The sequence below is a fragment of the Oncorhynchus mykiss genome, chromosome 5 (assembly GCF_013265735.2).
Source record: "Oncorhynchus mykiss isolate Arlee chromosome 5, USDA_OmykA_1.1, whole genome shotgun sequence".
NCBI classification, from domain to species: domain Eukaryota; kingdom Metazoa; phylum Chordata; class Actinopteri; order Salmoniformes; family Salmonidae; genus Oncorhynchus; species Oncorhynchus mykiss.
This window is the reverse complement of record NC_048569.1, coordinates 22,844,164-22,868,736: the sequence shown is the minus strand read 5'-3', so window position 1 is coordinate 22,868,736 and position 24,573 is coordinate 22,844,164. Positions and strand designations below refer to the sequence as shown.

Here is a 24,573-nt window from a genome sequence, read left to right as displayed (position 1 = left end):
TCTTTAAGAAATGGCTTTCTTCTTGCCACTCTTCCATTAAGGCCAGATTTGTGCAATATACGACTGATTGTTGTCCTATGGACAGAGTCTCCCACCTCAGCTGTAGATCTCTGCAGTTCATCCAGAGTGATCATGGGCCTCTTGGCTGCATCTCTGATCAGTCTTCTCCTTGTATGAGCTGAAAGTTTAGAGGGACGGCCAGGTCCTGGTAGATTTGCAGTGGTCTGATACTCCTTCCATTTCAATATTATCGCTTGCACAGTGCTCCTTGGGATGTTTAAAGCTTGGGAAATATTTTTGTATCCAAATCCGGCTTTAAACTTCTTCACAACAGTATCTCGGACCTGCCTGGTGTGTTCCTTGTTCTTCATGATGTTCTCTGCGCTTTTGACGGACCTCTGAGACTATCACAGTGCAGGTGCATTTATACAGAGACTTGATTACACACAGGTGGATTGTATTTATCATCATTAGTCATTTAGGTCAACATTGGATCATTCAGAGATCCTCACTGAACTTCTGGAGAGAGTTTGCTGCACTGAAAGTAAAGGGGCTGAATAATTTTGCACGCCCAATTTTTCCGTTTTTGATTTGTTAAAAAAATTTGAAATATCCAATAAATGTCGTTCCACTTCATGATTGTGTCCCACTTGTTGTTGATTCTTCACAAAAAAATACAGTTTTATATCGTTATGTTTGAAGCCTGAAATGTGGCAAAAGGTTGCAAAGTTCAAGGGGGCCAAATACTTTCGCAAGGCACTGTATATATAAAAATCAAACTCTTTGTAGCCCCCGAACTTTACCTGCCATCTGATTTTGCAGTTATTTGTGGTTTTTTTTCTTAAACTCATGGAATTCTGACAGGTCTAACCAGATTGGATGAGTTTAAGAATTATATTAATCAATCTAACAAAAACAGAGAAAGAAACACATTTCTGTACAAACACTGAACACATGTTAATCTTGGAAAAAGAGGCAGCCCCACTTTATATCTGAAGGCTCTGGAATAAAATTTATAAACAAGTGATCTTATTTTTTTGGTGGTCACACATGACCTAGAAAACTGTAATTCCAAGTCATAAGGGAAAGAGCTATTGCACATATTGATTGACCCATGCTAAATATCTGTGCTGTGGGCCTTCACTGAAGTTACAAACAACCATGATAAGCTATTGCACATTGCCCTGTCGACATCTTTCTTTTAAGTAAACATGCACAGGGTAAAATAACACGTGTTCTTTGTGCTACATTTGCATTTATAGATGCAGAGAAAAAAGAGATCTATGCTGTGTTCATAACAACTGGGAACTTATACATCTGCATTGCTTGCTATTTGGGTTTTAGGCTGGGTTTATGTATAGTAAGTTGTGACATCTGCTGATGTCTCCGACTTCCGACTTCAGTACGTTCAAAACAACTAGAAAATCGGAAAAAAACGAGCGACTTGAAAAATAGTTTTGGACTGTCATCCAACTCGGAATTCCAATTCATGAACTGGGGCCTCTTTCTAGAGCTCCGACTTTCCGACCTGGGGATCATTGACGTCATGATTTGACATCGTTTTCCCTGAATTCCCAATTGTCATGAAACCACCATGTGTAAGAAGCAGGAGCAGGCGGATCTGTGTGTGACATCACTGCGCACCACACCTCTCTTTTGGCGTATAAAGGCAGACGTTTCACTGCTTCAAACACCAAATCTAGCCGAAGCGGTTGGTTGAGAAGGTGAATCTAAAATACAACTGCAATCACCAATAATCATGGCACCCGCTGGAGCTAAGAGGGTAAGTGGCGACTTAATATGAATTAACGTCATTATGGCTGTATACAATTGCATGCAGTCTTTTGCAGAACCTTTGCAGATGTGCTTTGTATTGCTTCAACTATTGAGAAGTTATTTGTTATAATGCGTAAGTTTTTATAACTATAAAACATTCTCACAAAACGTGTTTGATGGAACAATTGTGACTTCTACTTTAACTATATTCTGTAACTTTGTTTTAGAGAAGCGTTTCCCAACCACGGCCATAGGAGTTTTGGTGGATGAGTTAATAGTCTGAATCAACTGTGTTGTACTAATTTGGGTAACACTGCTAAATTTTAAGTGTCCCTCACCCAGTTGAAATGTTAAAATGGATAAGGGTTGAGGTTTACGGTAAGGACGTCCCAAGGATTCCTGATGGCACCGACCCTAGTTTACGGCTAGCTTATTTCATCCAGGGAGCTGTTATGCGTGTTAATTGAGCGTGCATATTTCATATTTGGAGAATGAGCAACTAATTACGCAATGTTTGTGCAGAACATTCTGGAGCGCCTGGATGCAGGCGAAATTGTCATCGGGGATGGGGGCTTCGTATTCGCTCTGGAGAAGAGGGGATACGTGAAGGCGGGTCCCTGGACTCCCGAGGCCGCCGCAGAGCATCCTGAGGCTGGTAAAATGAGCGCGTTTATCTAATTGCTTGGCTACCTAGCCTGGACCATGCATCCGTCATAATACATAGCGGTTCGCGCAGCCTCTCGCCTACAACTTGTACACCAGACGCACACTGTAAAGTAGTTAGTTCCGCTAACAACATTTTTTGTGGAAATACTGTTATATTTTTAAGTTGTAAATAGTTTTTTGTCTTAGGAACTTTATGTATTCTGAGCTATAACGATTGAAGTTACTTGAACATTAATATTTGTTGCAGTGAACATAGTGTCCCTAAAAAAAGGTTAGTACTTTATGTAGATGTTTTTCTAGTGTAAGTAGTTCTGATTACTCATTTTCAGTGGTGTCTTAATGTTTAGCCTAACATTGTTTTATGCATTTGAAGACTTGCCACTTGAACCCCCCTTGCCAGTCCTTCTTGGGCACCGTGCTCATTTCTCGAACGGTAACTGGTGGTAGAGCTGTAAGCATTACAAGATGCTGCATTAGCTTCTGTTATGACGAGTGGGGCACATTACCTTGTTGATGGTGAGAATGGGTTGTCTCATTATTTAATGTCAGTTTTCCCAACGGTTTTGATATTGTTCATGATCAATTACACATCATAGCACAACAAACTGCTTAATACTATTTTAGAAATGTGTTTCTTTATTAACACTCTTAAACAATGTATGCTTATTGAAATGTTGAATTACCCCAAATCCCCCCAAAACAGAGCCATGTGGCACTAAATATTCTTAACTTGCAAAAAAGTATAAATAGTATCAAATATCAATCTGACTACTTTATTTTAAGTAAAGACAAACATAATACAGTCAAGTAAGAACAACTTATTTTATGAATGTTGGCCTGACTGTAAAATATTGAATAATCATAACTTGTGAACTCTACTTTAGATTAGCAGAACACAAGTAAATTGTTATTTACTCTATTACCTAATTTGTTAACAGTACTCAAACATTAAGTGATAACTCTTATTGACATGAGTTGGTACGACTTTTATGCTTAGAGTTCTACTGACTGTTGGAGTAGACACTACTAGTTACTTTTTACAGTGCACGTTTCAACCAGACGACGCTGAGGGCATTAAGTCGAAGTTGTAAATACTTAGCCAAAAGCCGATTGCTCTTACTTCCAGTGCGACAACTGCACCGCGAGTTCCTGCGGGCGGGGTCAAATGTCATGCAGACCTTCACCTTCTACGCCAGCGACGATAAGCTGGAGAACAGGGGTAATGCTCAGCGCTTCACAGTGAGTATCTGTCTGCTCTGTTGGGAAAGCTCAGGGGGGAATGAATAAGCATGCCAGACCCATGCTACTGTAATGACCTTTTAGCCAAATTGACCAATGACTGAAAGAGCTTATATAAATTAATCTACCTGTAAATCAGTTTACTATACATTTCTCAACGCCTGTTCTGTTCAGCTCTACTATTTCCCACTGTGGTGTTTAGCCTACTTGGCAGGTTTAACAATAGTGATATAAAATACATTGTACTGTACCTGAAACTACATCAATAAGGTTGTACACTAATCAATGGCTGCACCAGGGTGCGCAAATCAACGAGGCTGCCTGTGACCTGGCCAGAGAGGTGGCCAATGAGGGTGACGCGATGGTGGCAGGTGGGGTCTCCCAGACCCCCTCATACCTGAGCTGCAAGAGCGAGGCTGAGGTCAAGGGTATCTTCAAGAGGCAGCTCAATGTCTTTGTCAAGAAGAATGTGGATTTCATGATTGCAGAGGTAGGAATGTGATGTTGTACATGCGTATAGCACATTTTCTTATACACAACATCTCATTTTGACCTGACCGTTTCTATGTTCAATGGATTCTCACTTGGACAATGCTGGTTTCTGTGTTTTGGGTCTTCACTTATTCACCCCATCTGTGTGTTTTTGCAGTACTTTGAGCATGTGGAGGAGGCAGAGTGGGCCGTGCAGGTGCTGAAAACCTCCGGGAAGCCAGTATGTGCCTCCCTGTGCATCGGCCCTGATGGAGACCTCAACGGTGTCAGCCCTGGGGATTGTGCTGTCAGGCTGGTCAAAGCTGGTATGGGACTTAATTTAACCATTAGATGTGCACACACACATTTGTTTTACTATCCTTGTGGGGACCAAAAAATTGGAGCTTGAACTCTATTTCCTTAACCCTAATTGTAAGCCTAAAATAGCCTTTTCCTTGTGGGGACCGGCGGCATGTCCCTCGTTTTACTATCCTTGTGAGGACTTCTGGTCCCCCACAAGGATAGTAAAAACAAAAACCGTGTCAATAGTGATATTGTCAAACTGTCATCTCACTCTATCTGCTTATAGGAGCCAATATTGTTGGCATCAACTGCCACTTTGACCCCATGATCTGTGTGAAGACTGTGAAGATGATGAAAGAGGGAGTGGAGAGGGCAGGGCTGAAGGCCCACTACATGGTGCAGCCTCTGGCCTACCACACGCCTGACTGCAACTGCCAGGGATTCATCGATCTGCCAGAATTCCCCTTCGGTACACACACGATAACATCTCCATCGCAATCTCTCTCCTGCCCTGTAGTTGTGTTATTTTTCTCTTTCTTCCTTTCTTGCCCCCCCCCCCACCCCCCCCCCCCCCCCAACTCCCTCTTTCTGACTACATTTCTCTCCCCCAGGTCTGGAGCCCAGGATTATGACCAGGTGGGACATGCACAAGTACGCCAGAGAGGCCTTCAACGTTGGCATCCGTTTCATCGGTGGCTGCTGCGGCTTCGAGCCCTACCACATCAGGGCTGTGGCTGAGGAGCTGGCCACAGAGAGAGGCTACCTGCCCGCTGCCTCCGTCAAGCACGGCAACTGGGGTGCTGGCTTGGAGATGCACACCAAGCCCTGGGTCCGCGCCAGGTAACGAGACCGTATACACCACAAGGATACAAATTAATAAGATACCAGGAACCACAAAGGGGTCCAGTCCAAACTTACAAGAGTTAAATTATTTAACTCTAATTGGTACTATAAAACATATGAGGTTACGTACTACTGTAACATTTTAGTACCAGCTTACTTGGCGTATACATATGACCATCCTTCTCTTCCCCCAGGGCCCGCCGTGACTACTGGGAGAAGCTGAAGCCAGCATCCGGCCGTCCCAAGTGTCCCGCCATGTCCACCCCTGACAGCTGGGGTGTCACCAAAGGCCATGCTGACCTGATGCAGCACAAGGAGGCCACCAGCCTGGACGAGCTCAAGCCCCTGTTTGAGAAGGCAAAGGCCAGCCACTGAGCATTCCTCCTGGGCTAGGAGGGAGGTAAACCAGCCAGGAGGATGCTGTTCTCTACTCGTGGGTGGTGTGTTGTGGTATTGTGTGAGAAAGGCAGAGGGAAGAGCTCCCACATATTCTAAGTTTACATACCAAAACTTATCAGATAAAGTCTTATTCTCCTGATTTCCAGGACCATCTTTTTGTCAACCAAAAGTTATTTTTCTTGTCATTTAGATTTGCACCACCTGTACATAGTGTAGCACCATCATATACTCTTCTGTAATAATTATAGTAACATGTTATAGATTTCTCATTTCAAACTTGATATGTGCTTTACTTGGACAGAATGTTACAGGAGTCATCAAGCCAGTGATGCGTGGTGTTAGTGAAACAAACTAAAAAGTTGCTGTTGTGTCTACATGTCTCCAGAGTGTGCTGTTGATCTGTGGTGTAGTCATTACGCAGAGTCTGTTGCAAAACATTTAGCAACAACTGTTTACGCCAAACAACATTTGGCATCAAAACAAGTTTCTATTGGACAAATTCAGTTAGGTTTTGTTCTGCTTGCTTCATCATTTAAAAAAATTTTTTTAAACAGTTTCCGTTGCAAGAGATAATGACTACATCCCTGGTGCAATCGAAACCTAAGCTTATAAAGTGTTAACAAAACTACTGTGAACACAATGTTAGCTCTGAAGAATGTAGCCTAGTTCTGAACACAATCTAGTGCCAAACATTGTCTTACCAAATGGAAGTATTGACTTCAATACGGTTTTATTTAATAAACTTCCACGTGACCTTAATGTTTGACTTTTTATTGTATTTCTTATCAAAACATTAGACATGCAAATGTTTTCTGAAATAAAAAAAATAACCAAGTGTTAACAATTACAGTAAATTGTGACATCAAAATAGAAATGATTACATACAAGCAGTCATTCTACCCTTACAAAAAATGTCCTGCAGAAATATTCAATCATCTGAACAGTTTCTTTCACCGGCTGGGGCCCTCACCAACCAGCATATCTCGTTCATAGAGACTTATGTAATATGTCATTAAACAATCTCTGAACTGCACATAAAACAACTACATTTGCACTCTGTTCATCTCTATGCGTTGTGATACTGTAAATGTGTACATCTGTAAATATTAGTATATCGACTGCTCATTCCCTTGCGGCTCTGTTCCTACATATTTTGTATGTAAATTCCTGTCTGTATTTTAGTTAATGTCAAGTACAGTGACATGCCTTTCTTGCTAGTGCTAACCCCAACAATGCAGTAATAACTATTTAACAATATAAATAAGGTAGAACCAACACATGAGCTAGAAATATCAAAGTACACTATATACAGGGTCAGTTCCCGAACCATATTTACAGTGTGCAGGGATTGATAGATATGTATAGGGGTAAGGTGACAAGGCATCAGGATATATGATAAACAGTAGCAGCAGTGTTTATGATTGTGTGTAGAGTCAGTATAAATGCATGTGTGTGAGCAAATGATGGATGGAGTGAATGTGTGGAGTATCAGTGTACGTAGTGTGTAGGGCCCTGTGAGTGTGCAGAGACTTGACGCACAGGTACCACTTGCTGTGTGGAAGCAGAGAACTGTCTATGGCTTAGGTGGTTGGAGTCTAACGATTTTCCGGGCCTTCCTTTCACACCGCCTGTTGGAGGTCCTGGATGGCAGGCATCTCGGCCCCAGTGATGTGCTGTCCACCCCACTCTCTGCAGCGCAATGCAAAGTACTATTGCCATACTTAAGCAGTGAACAGGGAGTACAGGAGGGCACTAAGTACGCACCCCTGTGGGGCCCACGTGTTGAGGGTCAGCGTGGCAGAGGTGATGTTGCCTACCAGCACTTGGGGCAGACCATCAGAAAGTCCAGGATCCAGTTGCAGAGGAAGGTGTTCAGTCCCAGGGTCCTAAGCTTTATGTCGAGCTTGGAGGGGACACTGGTGTTGAACAGTATTCCTCTTATTTAGGTGGGTGAGGCCGGTATGGAGTGCAATTGAGATTGCCTCGTTTATGGATCTGTTGGGGTGGTATGCAAATTGGAGTGGGTCTGGGATGATGGAGTTGATGTGTGCCATAACAAGCCTCTCATAGCACTTGATGATTACAGGTGTGAGTGCTATGGGGTGGTAGTCATTGTGGTATGAAGACTTAGAGTCCTTAGATCAGCGTTTCCCAAACTCGGTCCTCGGGACCCCAAGGGGTGCGAGTTTTGTTTTTTTGCCCTAACACTACACAGCTGATTCAAATTATAAAAGCTTGATGATTAGTTGAATCAGAGGTGTAGTGCTAGGGTAAAAACCAAAACGCGGACCAAGATTGGGAAACCCTGCCTTAGAGTTCTTGTCTCTAAATGTTGTCTGTCACTAGCAGCACCATATTACCAAGTAAAATTCTGAGTATGTGTAAATATACTTGACGAATTAAGGTCATTTTGATTCCTGCAGTAATTACCATATCCTGCAGGAATATCAAAAATCCAGGACTGAGTTTGGGAAAACATGATTTAGCAGACACTCTTAACCCTAATTGCGCCTGTAAGTCGCTCTGGATAAGTGCCTTGCTCAAGGGCTCATCGGCAGATTTTTTTTACCTAGTATTGTCAGTGATTCGAATCAGCAACCTTTTGGTTACTGGCCCAAAGCTCCTAACTGCTAGGCTACCTGCCACCCGTTCACAAAAGCAAAAATTCCTCCAGGAAATGTATAGTTTAGTTTTCAGAATGATTTATATATTTTTGTTATGCAATTTGTTACATGGTAGGCTATCTCTACCTAACTGCCATATAGTGTGACTGCTTGGTTTAGAGTAGACTAGAGCAGTTTAACTGCATACATTTTAGAGACAAAGTATGCCATCAAGTGGACAAAATGGAAATCACCTTGTAGTATACTACTGTGAAATAAACTATCATCTGTAGGTGGCAGTGTTGGACCATCTGGCCCACTATCATCCCCATTAGGCTTCAGTATCATCATAACAAACAATGACTGTATCAAAGGCAAAAGCAGCAAGTAAAAACGAATTAATTCATGATTTACAAAATATATTGTAGCTTAATGGCCAAAAGTTTGTTTGTACCATGTTTTGTTTTGCTACCATGCTGTGCTACTGCCATGTTGTGCTGCTACCATTTGTTGTCATGTGGTGTTGCTACCATGCTGTGTTGTCATGTGTTGCTTCCATGCTATGTTGTATTAGGTCTTTATGTAGTGTTGTCTTGTCGTGATGTGTGTTTTGTCCTATATTTTTATTTTAAATCCCAGCCCCTGTCCCTGCAGGAGGCCTTTAGCCTTTTGACAGGCCGTCATTGTAAATAAGAATGTGCTCTTAACTGACTTTCCTAGTTAAATAAAGAACAAAATAAAGAAAAAAGAAAAGTGGAAACGTCTGTCATTTAATTAAACACCTCCCAAATAAACAAAACAGATGTTCAATGGTGAGTCCTCAAAACATCAAATGAGAGTAACCTAACCATTCAGTTGATTCTGTCACTGGCAACAAATGGCCTGAAGTCAATGAAATATGTATCTTTTGATTAGATTATTTAACAAATTGTCACCACCATGCTTGTTGCTATGACGCTATTATGCCATGGTGCCTTTATTATTATTTTATGTATTAGTTCAATGCAGGCCTATATGCTACATTGACAGAGTGAAAATTGTATGAGCACAAATGATTACTTGCCAGGGCAAGTACTAGTTGTGTTATGCATGATTTATAACACATGAATAAAGGTTTATATTAAAAGTGATTTGATTAAAATAAATTGGGATTTGTAGGCTACATTTGACATTTTTTGTTGTTAATTTCTGCGTCACCACGTCCACTGCGTGTCCCACGTGCAGATGTTTAGGTCCTCGTGCAGAACTACGTCACAACACTTCGCAGTTGGAAGAAAAACGTTTGAAAGAGGTAAAGATGCGACATCAAAACAACAATTTGTCGGATGGAACAGGGGGACATCTCGTGGATAATATCCACCGGTTGTCTTTGGACTATTAACAATCTAGAAACAGTAAAGACAGTATTTCCGAACATTTCAGAAAGGTGGTTTGATCAGAAAATCCCCCCCGGGTTTGACAGCACAGCAGCTCTCAACCGTTTCACGGCTTGTAAACAGATCCTCACACGTGACGATGGGAACCGCGGCTGTGCATTGTCTGTAGTCTCACAAAGGGAGCCATCCAGCGCAAGTAGCGCAGGCTGGTGAGCGAGGCAGGTGGAGAGATGACTAGCCTGCCAATTTACGATAATAAGTCGACTCTTACGCTTTTCGTGTCTGTTTTGTTCTTATGGATGTAGGCAAGCTTTTTACGGAAATATTTCCTTTACTTGATGTCTGATTTTAGGAAAATCGGCGCAACGTTCAGAGGGTAATCAACTCAAAGCTTGTACACAAAGCTAGCCGCGGCTGGTTTTCTGTAATCTTTTTGGTAAACGTAGCTAGCTAGCTAGCCTTTTTAGCTTCAACGGCGAACTGTAAAAAGGGGTATTTGTGTGTGAGCTCACTAGCTCCGTTTTTACTGGCTGGATGAGATGTCATTCATGATGGAGGATTCTGTAGAGTCGGACTGGGTGGCCGTTCGACCAAATGTTTTCGACGAAAAGGAAAGACACAAATTCATTTTCATCGTCGCTTGGAACGAGATCGAGGGAAAGTTCGCCATAACCTGCCACAATAGAACAGTACAGAAACGGACAGCGTTTCGGGATTCGCAATTGGAAACTGTCGATTGCGACCTCGTATCCCCCCCCGTCACCGTCAAACTAGCCCCCGAGGCAGACAAACACAAAACTCCAATAAAAAGTCCTACCAAAAGGAAAGATGACATCTCCACATTGGTTAAAGTTAGATGTAACGTCAGCCCGAAAGAAATAAAAACGACAAAGAGCCCCATTCGAGAGAGAACTGCGGCGGTGGGTTCCTCGTCAAGGCCAGCCGAGAGTGTTATCAAAACACTGGGGTCGTGGGACATCGTGTCCTGCAATGCGACCGACATTGAGGTCCTGGAACCAGCGGATGTCCCTAGTTTGCCTCGCTCCCCGGATGATGGCGACGGAGAGGAGTCGGACAGCAGCCGAGAGGGCTACAGCTGGGCCGGGCTATTCTCCTTCCAGGACGTCCGGGCAGCCCACGTTCAACTCTGCGCGGTCAACTCGGACCTGGAGCCCTGTCTGCCCCCCTTCCCTGAGGAGCCGGTGGGCATGTGGACGGTGCTTTTCGGGGCCCCGGAGGTGTCCCAACGGGAAACGGATGCCCTGTGTTACCAACTCCAGGTGTACCTGGGCCATGCTCTAGACACCTGTGGCTGGAAGATCCTTGCCCAGGTTCTTTTTACGGAGAGTGATGACTCAGAAGAGTACTATGAGAGTTTGAGTGAGCTGAGACAGAAGGGTTATGAGGATGCTCTCCAGAGGGCCAAGAAACGTCTCCAAGAGGTAAATTAAACTTCACTCCTGTCTCTCAGCACCCATGTTTTATTGGGGAATAAGCTAAACGTTGTGAACAACCAGTCTCCAGACAAAAATAACAAGTGTAGCTACATTAATCCTCAACTGTTCTGCATGACTAACACTAGAAAATTGCTGCCATAAATTTTGAATAACACAAGAGAATTGATTTCATGCCATCATATTATCATCATCATTCTGGTCTCACAATGAAGAGTTGTTAGTGTTTCACATGAAGGAGAATGCCTGGAGAAATTCCTGACACTCTTTACTGTGTTTACAATTGTGTTAAGCTGGCATTACTGTACATTACTGTATACACACACACACACTGTGTCCATGGGCTGATGAGATCCAAAATGCATGTCAGGGTCACCCAACCACATGGTCGTCTCTCCCCCTCTCTCTCAATTCAAAGGGTTTTATTGGCATGGGGAACATGCATTGCCAAAGCAAGTGAAATGGATAATGATCAAAAGTGAAATAAACATCTGTTGCTCTAAACTCCACAGTCCCAGGCCTGTAATATGATCCTGCCCTGACAATCCAGTTGGCTTGCTAGGTGGAGCGGAGTCCATGGTTATAGTTGGATAATGGGGTATCGGTCCACCACACTTGAGTCATGCAGTTCAGCAAACTTAGTTTGAATGTTATCATTTGAATGGCTACTATGATGACAAGAAAGGACAATCAACATTTTAATAACAAAGACCAGTGGCTATGGGGGTGGATGGTAAAGCTCCTCCTTTAGGGCAGCTCCTACTATCACCCTGTTATAATCATCATCGTTATTGTAAGTGCTAGGGCACGCTTTATATAAAAACTATCCGCTCCTGCTTCTCTCTCTTATCTCTCCATCCCCATATGTCTGTCTTCACAATCTCTCTGTCATAGTGTGTGTGTTTTGAGTCAGAGACCACAGAACATCTGATCAGGCTAGGACAGGGCAGGACTAACTGGTGCAAATAAGACTCAGTTGTTACTCACAATCAGGCTATTTATTGCTTGGTGTTACAAAAGGGTGTTTCACTCATTATGAGGACTAGATTGTTATTGGGTAGGCTAATGTTAATTATGTTATGACAAATGTATAAACATTTGGCTGAACGTGGACTGATTTGTACTGTGTGAAGAGTACACTGTCCTTTGTTTTTATGGAAAAACTTGGGTAAGAATGATGGCAGGATGTTGATGGCAATGGAGGTTATTAGGTTATTACTGGAAAGATTGTGTATTCCCTATTGCAATGATGACCTGGTTTGACTCCGTAAGGTGTTACTTCCTCATGTCTGGACTGAGAGAGAGACAGAACACTGTTTTCATATTGTAGGTAAATTAAGCTCATAAAACAACTAGCCTCATCTAGTGTGTGTGGAGGTGCCTGAAAGTGACTTCACATTAGAGGTCGACCGATTAGGATTTTTCAATACCGATATCAATTATTGGAGGACCCAAAAAAAGCTGATACCGATTAATCGACCGATTTTTATTTTTATTTTTTAAATTACATTTTTTTTGTATTTTTTTTTTATTTTAAATGTATATATTTGTAATAATGTGTTACGGCTGGCTGAAGGACTGGACCAAGGTGCAGCATGGTAAGCGTACATTTTCTCTTTATTAAAAAATGACGCCGACAAAACGAAGAACAAAAACCAAACCGTGAAGCTTTGGGCTATGTGCCCTGAACAAAGACAAAGTTAACTTCCCACAAAACAGGTGGGGGAAAAGGGTACCTAAGTATGGTTCTCAATCAGAGACAACGATAGACAGCTGCCTCTGATTGAGAACCACACCCGGCCAAACACATAGAAATAGAAATTCATAGAACATAGACTACCCACCCAAATCACACCCTGACCAAACCAAAATAGACACATAAAACACTCTCAACGGTCAGGGCGGGACATAATGACAATTATAACAATACTGAATGAACAATGAACACTTTTATATTAACTTAATATAATACATAAATAAAATCAATTTAATCTCAAATAAATAATGAAACATGCTCAATTTGGTTTAAATAATGCAAAAAAACACAGTGTTGGAGAAGAAAGTAAAAGTGCAATATGTGCCATGTAAAAAAGCTAACTTTTAAGTTCCTTGCTCAGAACATGAGAACATATGAAAGCTGGTGGTTCAATATTCCCAGTTAAGAAGTTTTAGGTTGTAGTTATTATAGCAATTATGACGCGTCAACTATTTCTCTCTATATCATTTGTATTTCATATACCTTTGACTATTGGATGTTCTAATAGGCACTTTAGTATTGCCAGCCTAATCTCAGGAGTTGATAGGCTTGAAGTCATAAACAGTGCTGTGAGCAAGCATTGCTAAGAGCTGCTGGAAAACGCAGTAAAGTTTGCATGAATGCTTACGAGCCTGCTGCCGCTCAGTCAGACTGCTCTATCAAATCGTGGACTTAATTATAAAATAATTAACACAGAAATTCGATCCATTAATATGGTCAAATTCAGAAACTATCATTTCAAAAACAAAACGTTTATTCTTTCAGTGAAGTACGGAACCGTTTCGTATTTTATCGAACGGGCGGCAACCCTAAGTCTAAATATTACTGTTACATTGCACAACCTTCAATGTTATGTCATAATTATGTAAAATTCTGGCAAATTAGTTTGCAACGAGCCAGGCGGCCCAAACTGTTGCATATACCCTGACTCTGCGTTCAATGAACGCAAAAGAAGTGACACAATTTCCCTAGTTAACTTCTTGCGTCGAGCAATCCCGTATCCGGGAACGTAATCATAGCCTCAAGCTCATTACCATAACGCAACGTTAACTATTCATGAAAATCGCAAATGAAATTAAATAAATATATTCACTCACAAGCTTAGCCTTTTGTTAACAACACTGTCATCTCAGATTTTCAAAATATGCTTTTCAACCATAGCTACACAAGCATTTGTGTAAGAGTATTGATAGCTAGCATAGCATTAAGCCTAGAATTCAGCAGGCAACATTTTCACAAAAACAAGAAAAGCATTCAAATAAAATAATTTACCTTTGTAGAACTTTGGATGTTTTCAATGAGGAGACTCAGTTAGATAGCAAATGTTCAGTTTTTCCAAAAATATTATTTGTGTAGGAGAAATCGCTCCATTTTGTTCATCACGTTTGGCTAAGAAAACCCCCGAAAATTCAGTCATTACAACGGCAAACTTTTTTCCAAATGAACTCCATAATATCGACAGAAACATGGCAAACGTTGTTTAGAATCAATACTCAAGGTGTTTTTCACATATCTATTCGATGATAAATCATTTGTGGCAGTTGGGTTTCTCCTCGGAAGCAAATGGAAAAATACACGCAGCAGGAGATTACGCAATAATTGCGACGGAGGACACCAAGCGAGCACCTGGTAGATGTAGTGTAAAATGGTCAATCTTCCAATGATATGCCTACAAATACGTCACAATGCTGCAGACACCTTGGGGAAACGACAGAAAGTGTAAGCTCATTCCTGGCGCATTCACAGCCATATAAGGAGACATTGGAACACGGCGCCTTCAAAATCTGGGCATTTCCTGTTTGAAATTTCATCTTGGTTTCGCCTGTAGCATCAGTTCTGTGGCACTCACAGATAATATCTTTGCAGTTTTGGAAACGTCAGTGTTTTCTTTCCAAAGCTGTCAATTATATGCATAGTCGAGCATCTTTTCGTGACAAAATATCTTGTTTAAAACGGGAACGTTTTTTTATCCAAAAATTAAAAGAGCGCCTGCTAACATGAATTTATTTTAACTAAATATGCAGGTTTAAAAAAATATACTTCTGTGTATTGATTTTAAGAAAGGCATTGATGTTAATGGTTAGGTACATTCGTGCAACAATTGTGCTTTTTTCGCGAATGCGCTTTTGTTAAATCCTCCCCCATTTGGCGAAGTATGCTGTGATTCGATAAAAAATGTACAGGCACCACATTGATTATATGCGACGCAGGACATGCTAGTTAACCTCTCTAGGGTACGTGGGTAGCGTCCCACCTCGTCAACAGCCAGTGAAACTGCAGGGCACCATATTCAAAACAACAGAAATCCCATAATTAAAATTCCTCAAACATACATGTATTTTACACCATTTTAAAAGATACACTTGCTGTAAATCCAGCCACAGTGTCCGATTTCAAAAAGGCTTTACGACGAAAGCACACCAACTATTATGTTAGGTGAGTGCCTATTCACAGAATAACACAGCCATTTTTCCAGCCAAAGAGAGGATTCACAAAAAGCAGAAATATAGATAAAATGAATCACTAATCTTTGATGATCTTCATCAGATGACACTCATAGGACTTCATGTTACACAATACATGTATGTTTTGTTCGATGAAGTTCATATTTATATTCAAAAATCTGAGTTTACATTGGCGCATTGTGGTCAGATATGCATTGTCTCAAACAAACATCTGGTGAAAGTGCAGAGAGCCACATAAAATGACAGAAATACTCATCATAAACATTGATAAACTATACAAGTGTTTTCATGGAAATATAGATAAACTTCTCCTTATTGCAACCGCTGTGTCAGATTTCAAAACGCTTTATGGCGAAAGCACACTTTGTGATTATGTTAGCTAGCCATAGAAACGCATACAGCCATTTTCCAACCAAGGAGTGTCACAAAAGTCAGAAATAGCATTAAAATTAATCACATACCTTTGATGATCTTCATCTGGTGGCACTCCCAGGTCTCCATGTTAGACAATAAATGTTTGTTTTGTTCAACAATGTCCCTCTTTATGAGCAAAAACCTCCTTTTTGTTTGCGCATTTTGTCCAGTAATCCGAATGCAGAAGGCACTAATTCCAGGACGAAAAGTTTTTAAAAAGTACAATAAAAGTTAGTAGAAACATGCCAAATTATGTTTAAAATCATTCCTCCGGATGTTTTTGTCATTAATAATAAATAATATTTCAACCGGACAAAAGCTTTGTCAATAGGAAAGGAGAAACAAGAAAGGCGAGTTCACGATCAGGGCGCATGGCTGATGAATGGAAATTTCCATTGGTCACTGATTGAAAGTGCTGTATCTCCCTAATTTTTCAGAGTAAAAGCCTGAAATAATGCCTAAAGACTGGTCACATGTAGAGGAAGCCACATAACTGGGTCCTAAGTCTTTGTATGGTGGATAGGCTTTCAATGGAAAAACAGGCTTTCAAAATAATAGTACTTCCTGCTTGGATTTTCCTCTGGTTTTTGCCTGACATATCAGTTCTGTTATACTCACAGACATTATTTTAACAGTTTTGGAAACTTTTAGAGTGTTTTCTATCCAAATCTACTAATTATGTGCATATCCTATCTTCGGGGACTAATTGGTCTTTTGACCATTCAGATCAGTTCTTTTGCCAGTAATTGGGCAAAATATCAGAATTGGTCTGCCTGTGTAAACGCAGCCTTCTGCATGTTTTGGTTTCGGCTGGCGCCTATCCAAACTTGGGTAGGGAACGGAACGAGTGTGCTCGCGTACTCCCTTTTAAAGCAAGAAAAAAGCTGCAATAGTACTGAATGTCTTGAGATCTTGAGATGCTGTAGCCAGTATACACTTCCTCAAAATAGTCAAAAGTAATCAAAGAGAACTCAAGAAAGTGGTTTGTGACCTAAAAGAATGCACCACCAGGGGTCATATTAACAGAAAAGATAATATGCATTGGAAATATCTTTTCATTTTGTAACTGTAGATCTAAAATGCTTTTTATTGTACTTTCTGCTAATTTTGTGCTTTATTTGCACTTCTTCACTCGAGATGAGAATTCACATACGGGGCATTCTATCAGCACACAGTGCTCTGACTGATGTGTAGCTACTTTTCTGTGGTGCTTTTCTCAGTGTAGCCTACTTTTGTCTGGTAAAATGCAAGATTAACTTCAAACAAAACATTAGGAAATATCCTGTCCACTTTCTTTCTATGATCAACGTTACAAATATGATGGCCTTGCATAGTTTCTGCCCACTTTCCTTCTATGATAAACATTGCAAATTTGATGGCCTTGCATAGTTTCTGGCCAAAATACCTTGCTTTTTCATTGTAAGCTGATTTGCTTGTGTGGCTGCTAGCCAAATAGCGTTGCACTTAAGCTACAGTATTTTCTGCCTAATGTATTTTCTGTGAAGGAAAACTTTAGTTCCAAGCCCCTGGTCACACTATTGAAGCAAAAAAACACTGTTGACTTTCAATATATAACTCAGGTGAATGGTTTAAAATGTAGATTTGTTTGATGTTCTGTAACATTACACATATTGGTACCAAACCGTTTGGTACAGGGACCTCCTTTCGGTCTACACTGTGAACCCAAATGAATACATATTTCAAAAATGTAAACGCTATGCCATTGACTCTTGATTACATCTGAGCTATTAGGCTATTCTGTTAAAACAACTAGAGCCTATGTGCACTTTGTAATAAAAATTTGGATCTTAACTGCTGCATTTCAAACTATCCTTTTGAGTCGCAGCCGGGAACTGTCCCACTGGGCACACATTGGTTGAATCAATGTTGTTTTGACGTCATTTCCAACGTGGAATAGACGTTGAATTGACTTCTGTGCCCAGTGGGGTACGATGGTGAGAATTTTAAGCCAGAATTGGAGGATCCTCCATAGTTTAAATCTCCAGTTTGTGAACATTTTGGCTTCAGAGTAGATCACAATGGCGATGGACAGAGAGTTGTGGATAAAATGTTGACAGTATGTTGCCACTGCTCAACAATAATGGCCTATGCAGCTCCCAACACCTCAAACATGTTGACACATTTACGCTGACAGTATTCCTAGCACCGGAGCAAGGCGGAAATGCAAAGAAACAACAGCACAACATCGTCTCCCCTCTGTATTCAAGCAGCCCTTCACAGCTGATTGTAATAGAGAGAAGAAATGGTATGCTGCGGACAAAGACAGTACAGTATGCTTTTCATGAGAGTGGCGCTTAGCTTGTTGTTGTCGCCCAATCACAAGTCATCAAAGAGGCCCTACAGTCATAGAGCCTCTGTGTGGCAAAGAAAGTTAGGAGATTATTCAATCAATGAAGGACGGGCCCCGACATTTTTTTTATTCTTGGTCAACCAAGAGTGACCATTTTCAATGTTAAAAGATGTATTTTTCCATATATAGACAAACCCTAAGTGTTTTAATAAAATCAACTACATCTAGGCTACTGAGCTTGTCTGATGCCTTAAGCACACTGTGATGTAAATAATTAGACACGCAAATTACTGAAGGGAGCCAAATTACTGAAGGGAGCCAGAGATCCAGTTATGATTTTCATATGCACATTTTCGTGGAATCGTTTTATTCAATTTATAAAAAAGTCTTTGTACCTCAATCATTATCATTTGTTTAATCAAAATTCTAATGGCCAACTATGTAAAAAATAATCTACATAAAGCCAACAAATAAAAACATTGCAGCCTGCAGGTTGAAAATATTCTGATTTAAAAAATAAATATCCTATAAATCACATTGTCTACTCATGGCCTGTCTGCAAGAAACTTGAAGCATTGTATCAACTATCAACTTGGTCTGGCCTGAAGCTGACACTAGCAAACTTGCAAAATTGTAGAAAATATTCTTGGCCTTCAGAGTTTCCTGTGCCAGTGAGCTCCTGACAGACACAGCTGTAGGCTATTTGCGCAAGGGATAAGAAGTAATCAGGTAGGCCGATTTTATGACGTTTCCACCGGATCAGAGCATTACATTTTTTTCCTCCTTTCACACAAGTGGTTATCGAAAGAGAACTGGAAATATTTTTCAAATAGGCTACGTTGAGGAACTATTGTCATTCTCAATGGATGTAAAAACAGACTTTGTTTACTTGCTGTTTGAGGTGAATAAGAAATTACTTTGAGAAGCTCCACAGTGGTGGTGAGTTAAGACAATCAGAAATACTATCAGATCCCCATATGGGAACATTTATAGGCCTATATTTTTGTGCCGGTTGCCTAGGCCTACTTCTATGCGTAATCGGGGGCGCACCCTTAATCAACATTGACAGGAGCGCTTCAAACAAAAGACAATTCATAAATTGGCAACTTGTAAATGGAATGAAATACACCAAAACGTGTTCCTCAGAAATGTAGCCTAGGTTGTGTGGTCCGCAAACAACGTGTCCACTCCGACAATGAGAACGATAAAAGACTGTAATAATAATCATATATTGAATGCATTAACAGAAATTACCGTAACTAAACAAACAATGTAGATAAACAATTATGGGATTTAATGGTAAATGTGATACTGTTGTGCCATCCCGCGGCCTCCACAATGGATTTGTCTACTCAGACCAGACAGGTGTGAATCCGACAGGTGTCTCGTGCTATAAAAAAATGAAAATATATTTGTGACTGCTCGACTAAAAAAATATTGGTCGACCAGTCGACTAAATGGGGTCAGCCCTAAGACCCAATGTGGGGTTGCCTGATTTTAAAATGGGGTCGCCTGATTTGAAAATGCGGTCGCGAGAGAAACTCAGAAAACATAAACATTTTACTTGGCTAATTGAACCGGGGTTACATCAGTAACCTCCAATATCCGGTAGATGTGGTTGTAATTAACAGTGGTTTCTGAATGCCTTTATGGACCAGCACCTACGGTTTCTGGGAAGGGGCCTTTGCAGGGTCCCCCACACAATGTACACATTTATGATGGCAATGTTGAGCACCCCCAAAACACATATTTCCAAAATGTTCTGCCTATGCGTCCAACATTGTAATAGCTCCTCAGTTGGTCAAGATGGTCAACCCCGCCCATTTTCTTGTTTTAATCCATTACAAGCTCTGGAACAGATATAAGTTCCAACCACTTTTAACTTCTTATGGGTAGGTGGGATGCTAGCTGGCCAACATCCGGTGAAATTGCAGAGAGCCAAATTCAAAATACAGAAATAGTCAAATTAAACATTTATAAAAATACAATTGTTATACATCGGTTTAAAGATGAACTTCTTGTTAATCCAGCCACTGTGTCAGATTTCGAAAGGGCTTTACGGCGAAAGCATACCATGCGATTATCTGACGACAGCGCCCCGCTTATAAAAGCATGCAAACATTTTACAACCAAGTAAAGGAATTACAAAAGTCAGAAATAGCGATGAGATTAATCACTTACCTTTGATGATCTTCATACGGTTGCAGTCACAAGAGTCCCAGGTAAACAATAAATATTTGTTTTGTTCGATAAAGTCCCTCTTTATGTCCCAAAAACTCAGTTTTGTTGGCGCGTTTTGTTCAGTAATCCACTGGCTCAAAGGTGGTCAGGACATGCAGACGAATACACCCTAATTGTACCTGTAAAGTTTGTCGAAACATGTCAAATTATCTTTATAATTAATCCTCAGGTTGTCTATTGTCTAAATAATTGCTAATTTTTTAACCGGACAATAGCGTCTTCAATAGAAAAGGAAAAACAACGAACGGCACGCAATCGGTCACGCAAAACAGCTCTGGTTCATTCTACAGTCCACTTAGAAAATGGTCTCGTTCGTTCTCATTTTTCAGAATACAAGCATGAAACAATGTCTAAAGACTGTTGACATCTAGTGGAAGCCATAGGAATCGAAATATTGGTCCTATCCCAAAACATACTGTATAGGCATTCAATTGAAAATTTCCCACATCAAAAATATCCCACTTCCTGGATGGATTTTCCTCAGATTTTCGCCTGCCAAATCAGTTCTGTTATACTCAGACATTTATTTGAACAGTTTTGGAAACTTTAGAGTGTTTTCTATTCAATACTACCATGCATATGCATATCCTAGCTTCTGGGCCTAAGTAACAGGCAGTTTACATTGGGCACCTCATTCATCCAAAATTCTAAATACTGCCCCCTACCCAGAGATGTTAAAGACAACTCCAAAACCCCTGCTACTGTCACCTTTGTCCCAGGCTGTCTGGCACAAGGGTGAATGGTGAGACTTTGGGCAGACATACTCCATGGAAACATAGGCTTCCCTCTCGGGTGTGCTATCCCTCTTCTCCTCCCTCTGCTTCCTCCACTCCCCCCTCCTCTCTGTCTCCCTCCTCCTCTCCCTGTTCCCCTTCCTGATCCTTTTCACTCTCCTCTTCCTCTCTCCCTCTACTCTCCTCTTGCTCCATTCCCCCTGCCTCGCTCCACATCTCTATCACTCCAGTCATCTCTAACTCCTCTTCCTCCCTGCCTTTTGCTGCTAAGCCCTGATTCTCCACATCACTTCCCTCACTTTCCCTGACCTAGAGAAACAGAGTAACAGAGGGAGAGGAGAGGAGCAACAAATAGGATACCATTGTAGTCAGGAACATAGTCTCTCTCTCCCTCTCACACGGTCTCTTTCTTTCTCTCAACCTTAGACTCTCTTCCTATTAATCACCTCTTAGGGTTTCCCATAATAAATTGTGTGATACAGTTACACGCCTCCCATTCCACACTTTCCCGCTCTCTCTTTCGCCTCAATCAACTCTCAACTAGAGATTTCGCCAATGTTAGCTGATTAGTTACGAAGATGGGACAGTTTCCAAATTTAATTGCATCGGTAGAAACAGGACAAAACAAGCACCTTGTTAGCTGGCTATGTAATTAAATATTCAACTCAATATCATATGAGCTCCACTGCATAGGCATCTACCTTAACACAACAGCTAAGCTGTCAAATAATAGGAAAACAAGGAAATGTATAGCCTATGAATATCTGCACCTAGCAAACCTGACAAACCATAACCTAAGCAGACAAACACAAATTACTCTACTCATTTTGGTGGCTAGTTCGCTGGATGTCTGTATGGATAGCTAGTGAAAGTGACAGCTGAGGTTGACGATTCATGAGCGCAGCCCAAATATACCGCTACACACAACTTGCCTAACAGACTAACTAGCTAGCAAGCTATAGCAAGCATCTTGGGCCGTTTCCATCTTTTAATTACATCAGTAGAAACAAGACAAAATACAGCTAAACACTGCAACTATTTCCATGAGACCGAGAGCAATCATTTGAGCTCCACCGCTGATGTGCTTGCCTGTACCAACTAAGTGATCATGACAGGACGTGCTAATCTGACCCAAAGTTTCACAGCAAACATCGACAACACCAAGCATATATCTACTGTTTACATATTTCACTCACCTTGACATCACCGCTTTTCATTGTGCAAGTATGTGTTCGAATCCTTATCACCAACCAACATAAATGCAGCCTCTTTCACAGTGAAAAGTCGTGCCTACTTCAGCACCGTCATTTTGGGTAATGAAGTGGAAAAAAAAGACAAATGACAGCATGACCTTTTTCTGGTTGACAACAACAGCCACACGAATATGACAACCGGTTGTTTGCAAGTCAATTTTGTGATTATTAACACTGATATTATTGTTAGAAAAACAAGGCAGTTCGCTGCCGCTATAGTAATTTAATGAAAGGCTGTTCGCTGCCACTGTAGTAATTTAATGAAAGGCTGTTCGCTGCCACTATAGTAATTTAATGAAAGGCTGTTCGCTGCCACTGTAGTAATTTAATGAAAGGCTGTTCGCTGCCGCTATAGTAATTTAATGAAAGGCTGTTCGCTGCCACTATAGTAATTTAATGAAAGGCTGTTCGCTGCCACTGTAGTAATTTAATGAAAGGCTGTTCGCTGCCGCTATAGTAATTTAATGAAAGGCTGTTCGCTGCCACTGTAGTAATTTAATGAAAGGCTGTTCGCTGCCGCTATAGTAATTTAATGAAAGGCTGTTCGCTGCCACTGTAGTAATTTAATGAAAGGCTGTTCGCTGCCACTGTAGTAATTTAATGAAAGGCTGTTCGCTGCCACTGTAGTAATTTAATGAAAGGCTGTTTGCTGCCGCTATAGTAATTTAATGAAAGGCTGTTCGCTGCCACTATAGTAATTTAATGAAAGGCTGTTCGCTGCCACTGTAGTAATTTAATGAAAGGCTGTTCGCTGCCGCTATAGTAATTTAATGAAAGGCTGTTCGCTGCCACTGTAGTAATTTAATGAAAGGCTGTTCGCTGCCGCTATAGTAATTTAATGAAAGGCTGTTCGCTGCCACTGTAGTAATTTAATGAAAGGCTGTTCGCTGCCACTGTAGTAATTTAATGAAAGGCTGTTCGCTGCCGCTATAGTAATTTAATGAAAGGCTGTTCGCTGCCGCTATAGTAATTTAATGAAAGGCTGTTCGCTGCCACTGTAGTAATTTAATGAAAGGCTGTTCGCTGCCACTGTAGTAATTTAATGAAAGGCTGTTCGCTGCCACTGTAGTAATTTAATGAAAGGCTGTTCGCTGCCACTGTAGTAATTTAATGAAAGGCTGTTCGCTGCCACTGTAGTAATTTAATAAAAGGCTGTTCGCTGCCACTGTAGTAATTTAATGAAAGGCTGTTCGCTGCCACTATAGTAATTTAATGAAAGGCTGTTCGCTGCCACTGTAGTAATTTAATGAAAGGCTGTTTGCTGCCACTGTAGTAATTTAATGAAAGGCTGTTCGCTGCCACTGTAGTAATTTAATGAAAGGCTGTTCGCTGCCACTGTAGTAATTTAATGAAAGGCTGTTCGCTGCCGCTATAGTCATTTAATGAAAGGCTGTTCGCTGCCGCTATAGTAATTTAATGAAAGGCTGTTCGCTGCCACTGTAGTAATTTAATGAAAGGCTGTTCGCTGCCGCTATAGTAATTTAATGAAAGGCTGTTCGCTGCCGCTATAGTAATTTAATGAAAGGCTGTTCGCTGCCGCTATAGTAATTTAATGAAAGGCTGTTCGCTGCCGCTATAGTAATTTAATGAAAGGCTGTTCGCTGCCGCTATAGTAATTTAATGAAAGGCTGTTCGCTGCCGCTATAGTAATTTAATGAAAGGCTGTTCGCTGCCGCTATAGTAATTTAATGAAAGGCTGTTCGCTGCCGCTATAGTAATTTAATGAAAGGCTGTTCGCTGCCGCTGTAGTAATTTAATGAAAGGCTGTTCGCTGCCGCTGTAGTAATTTAATGAAAGGCTGTTCGCTGCCGCTATAGTAATTTAATGAAAGGCTGTTCGCTGCCGCTATAGTAATTTAATGAAAGGCTGTTCGCTGCCGCTATAGTAATTTAATGAAAGGCTGTTCGCTGCCGCTATAGTAATTTAATGAAAGGCTGTTCGCTGCCGCTATAGTAATTTAATGAAAGGCTGTTCGCTCCCGCTATAGTAATTTAATGAAAGGCTGTTCATTAAAAAAATGAAACAATAGCCTTTGATTACATAACTTTTACATGGTCGGGCCACAAACAAATGTTGGTATCAAAATGGGGTTGCCGGCCAAAAGGTTTAGGAACTCCTGCAGTACACACACCAAAAGGCCTCTCCTCTGACACCTTGCTCTCCCTCATGCTTTATCAGTTCTGGTTAATCAAGTCACTTACAAATTGACTTTTAATCTGGATCGAACCGGGTCTGGATCCGACAAGGTCTGTACGGAACTGTTCTAGTT

At 41.0% G+C, this 24,573-nt stretch overlaps 2 protein-coding genes across 2 annotated transcripts in view; both read left to right on the top strand.

Annotated features, from left to right (window-relative positions):
- The first annotated feature begins 1,625 nt into the window (after positions 1 to 1,625).
- On the top strand, positions 1,626 to 6,456 carry bhmt (betaine-homocysteine methyltransferase). The gene is made up of 8 exons (XM_021602136.2): positions 1,626 to 1,783; positions 2,299 to 2,431; positions 3,569 to 3,681; positions 3,980 to 4,171; positions 4,331 to 4,478; positions 4,742 to 4,924; positions 5,067 to 5,295; positions 5,493 to 6,456. Exons 1-8 carry the CDS (start codon positions 1,760 to 1,762, stop codon positions 5,671 to 5,673), a joined length of 1,203 nt encoding a protein of 400 aa, XP_021457811.1. The 5' UTR covers positions 1,626 to 1,759; the 3' UTR covers positions 5,674 to 6,456.
- A 3,081-nt stretch (positions 6,457 to 9,537) lies between these two features.
- The window catches only part of jmy (junction mediating and regulatory protein, p53 cofactor), a 59,504-nt gene continuing 44,468 nt past the window's right edge, over positions 9,538 to 24,573 (top strand). The window contains exon 1 of the mRNA XM_036976544.1: positions 9,538 to 11,118. Within this exon, the coding sequence (XP_036832439.1) occupies positions 10,216 to 11,118 (903 nt within the window). The 5' untranslated portion in view covers positions 9,538 to 10,215. The remainder of the gene's footprint in view (positions 11,119 to 24,573) is intronic.

What these genes read in the sequence shown, in the direction of transcription:
- bhmt (XM_021602136.2), top strand. Translation starts at nt 1,760, where the DNA reads ATGGCACCCGCTGGAGCTAAGAGG. An exon ending in CGCAGAGCATCCTGAGGCTG is followed by an intron (nt 2,432 to 3,568) that starts GTAAAATGAGCG and finishes TCTTACTTCCAG; the next exon opens with TGCGACAACTGCACCGCGAG. An exon ending in AAGCCCTGGGTCCGCGCCAG is followed by an intron (nt 5,296 to 5,492) that starts GTAACGAGACCG and finishes CTCTTCCCCCAG; the next exon opens with GGCCCGCCGTGACTACTGGG.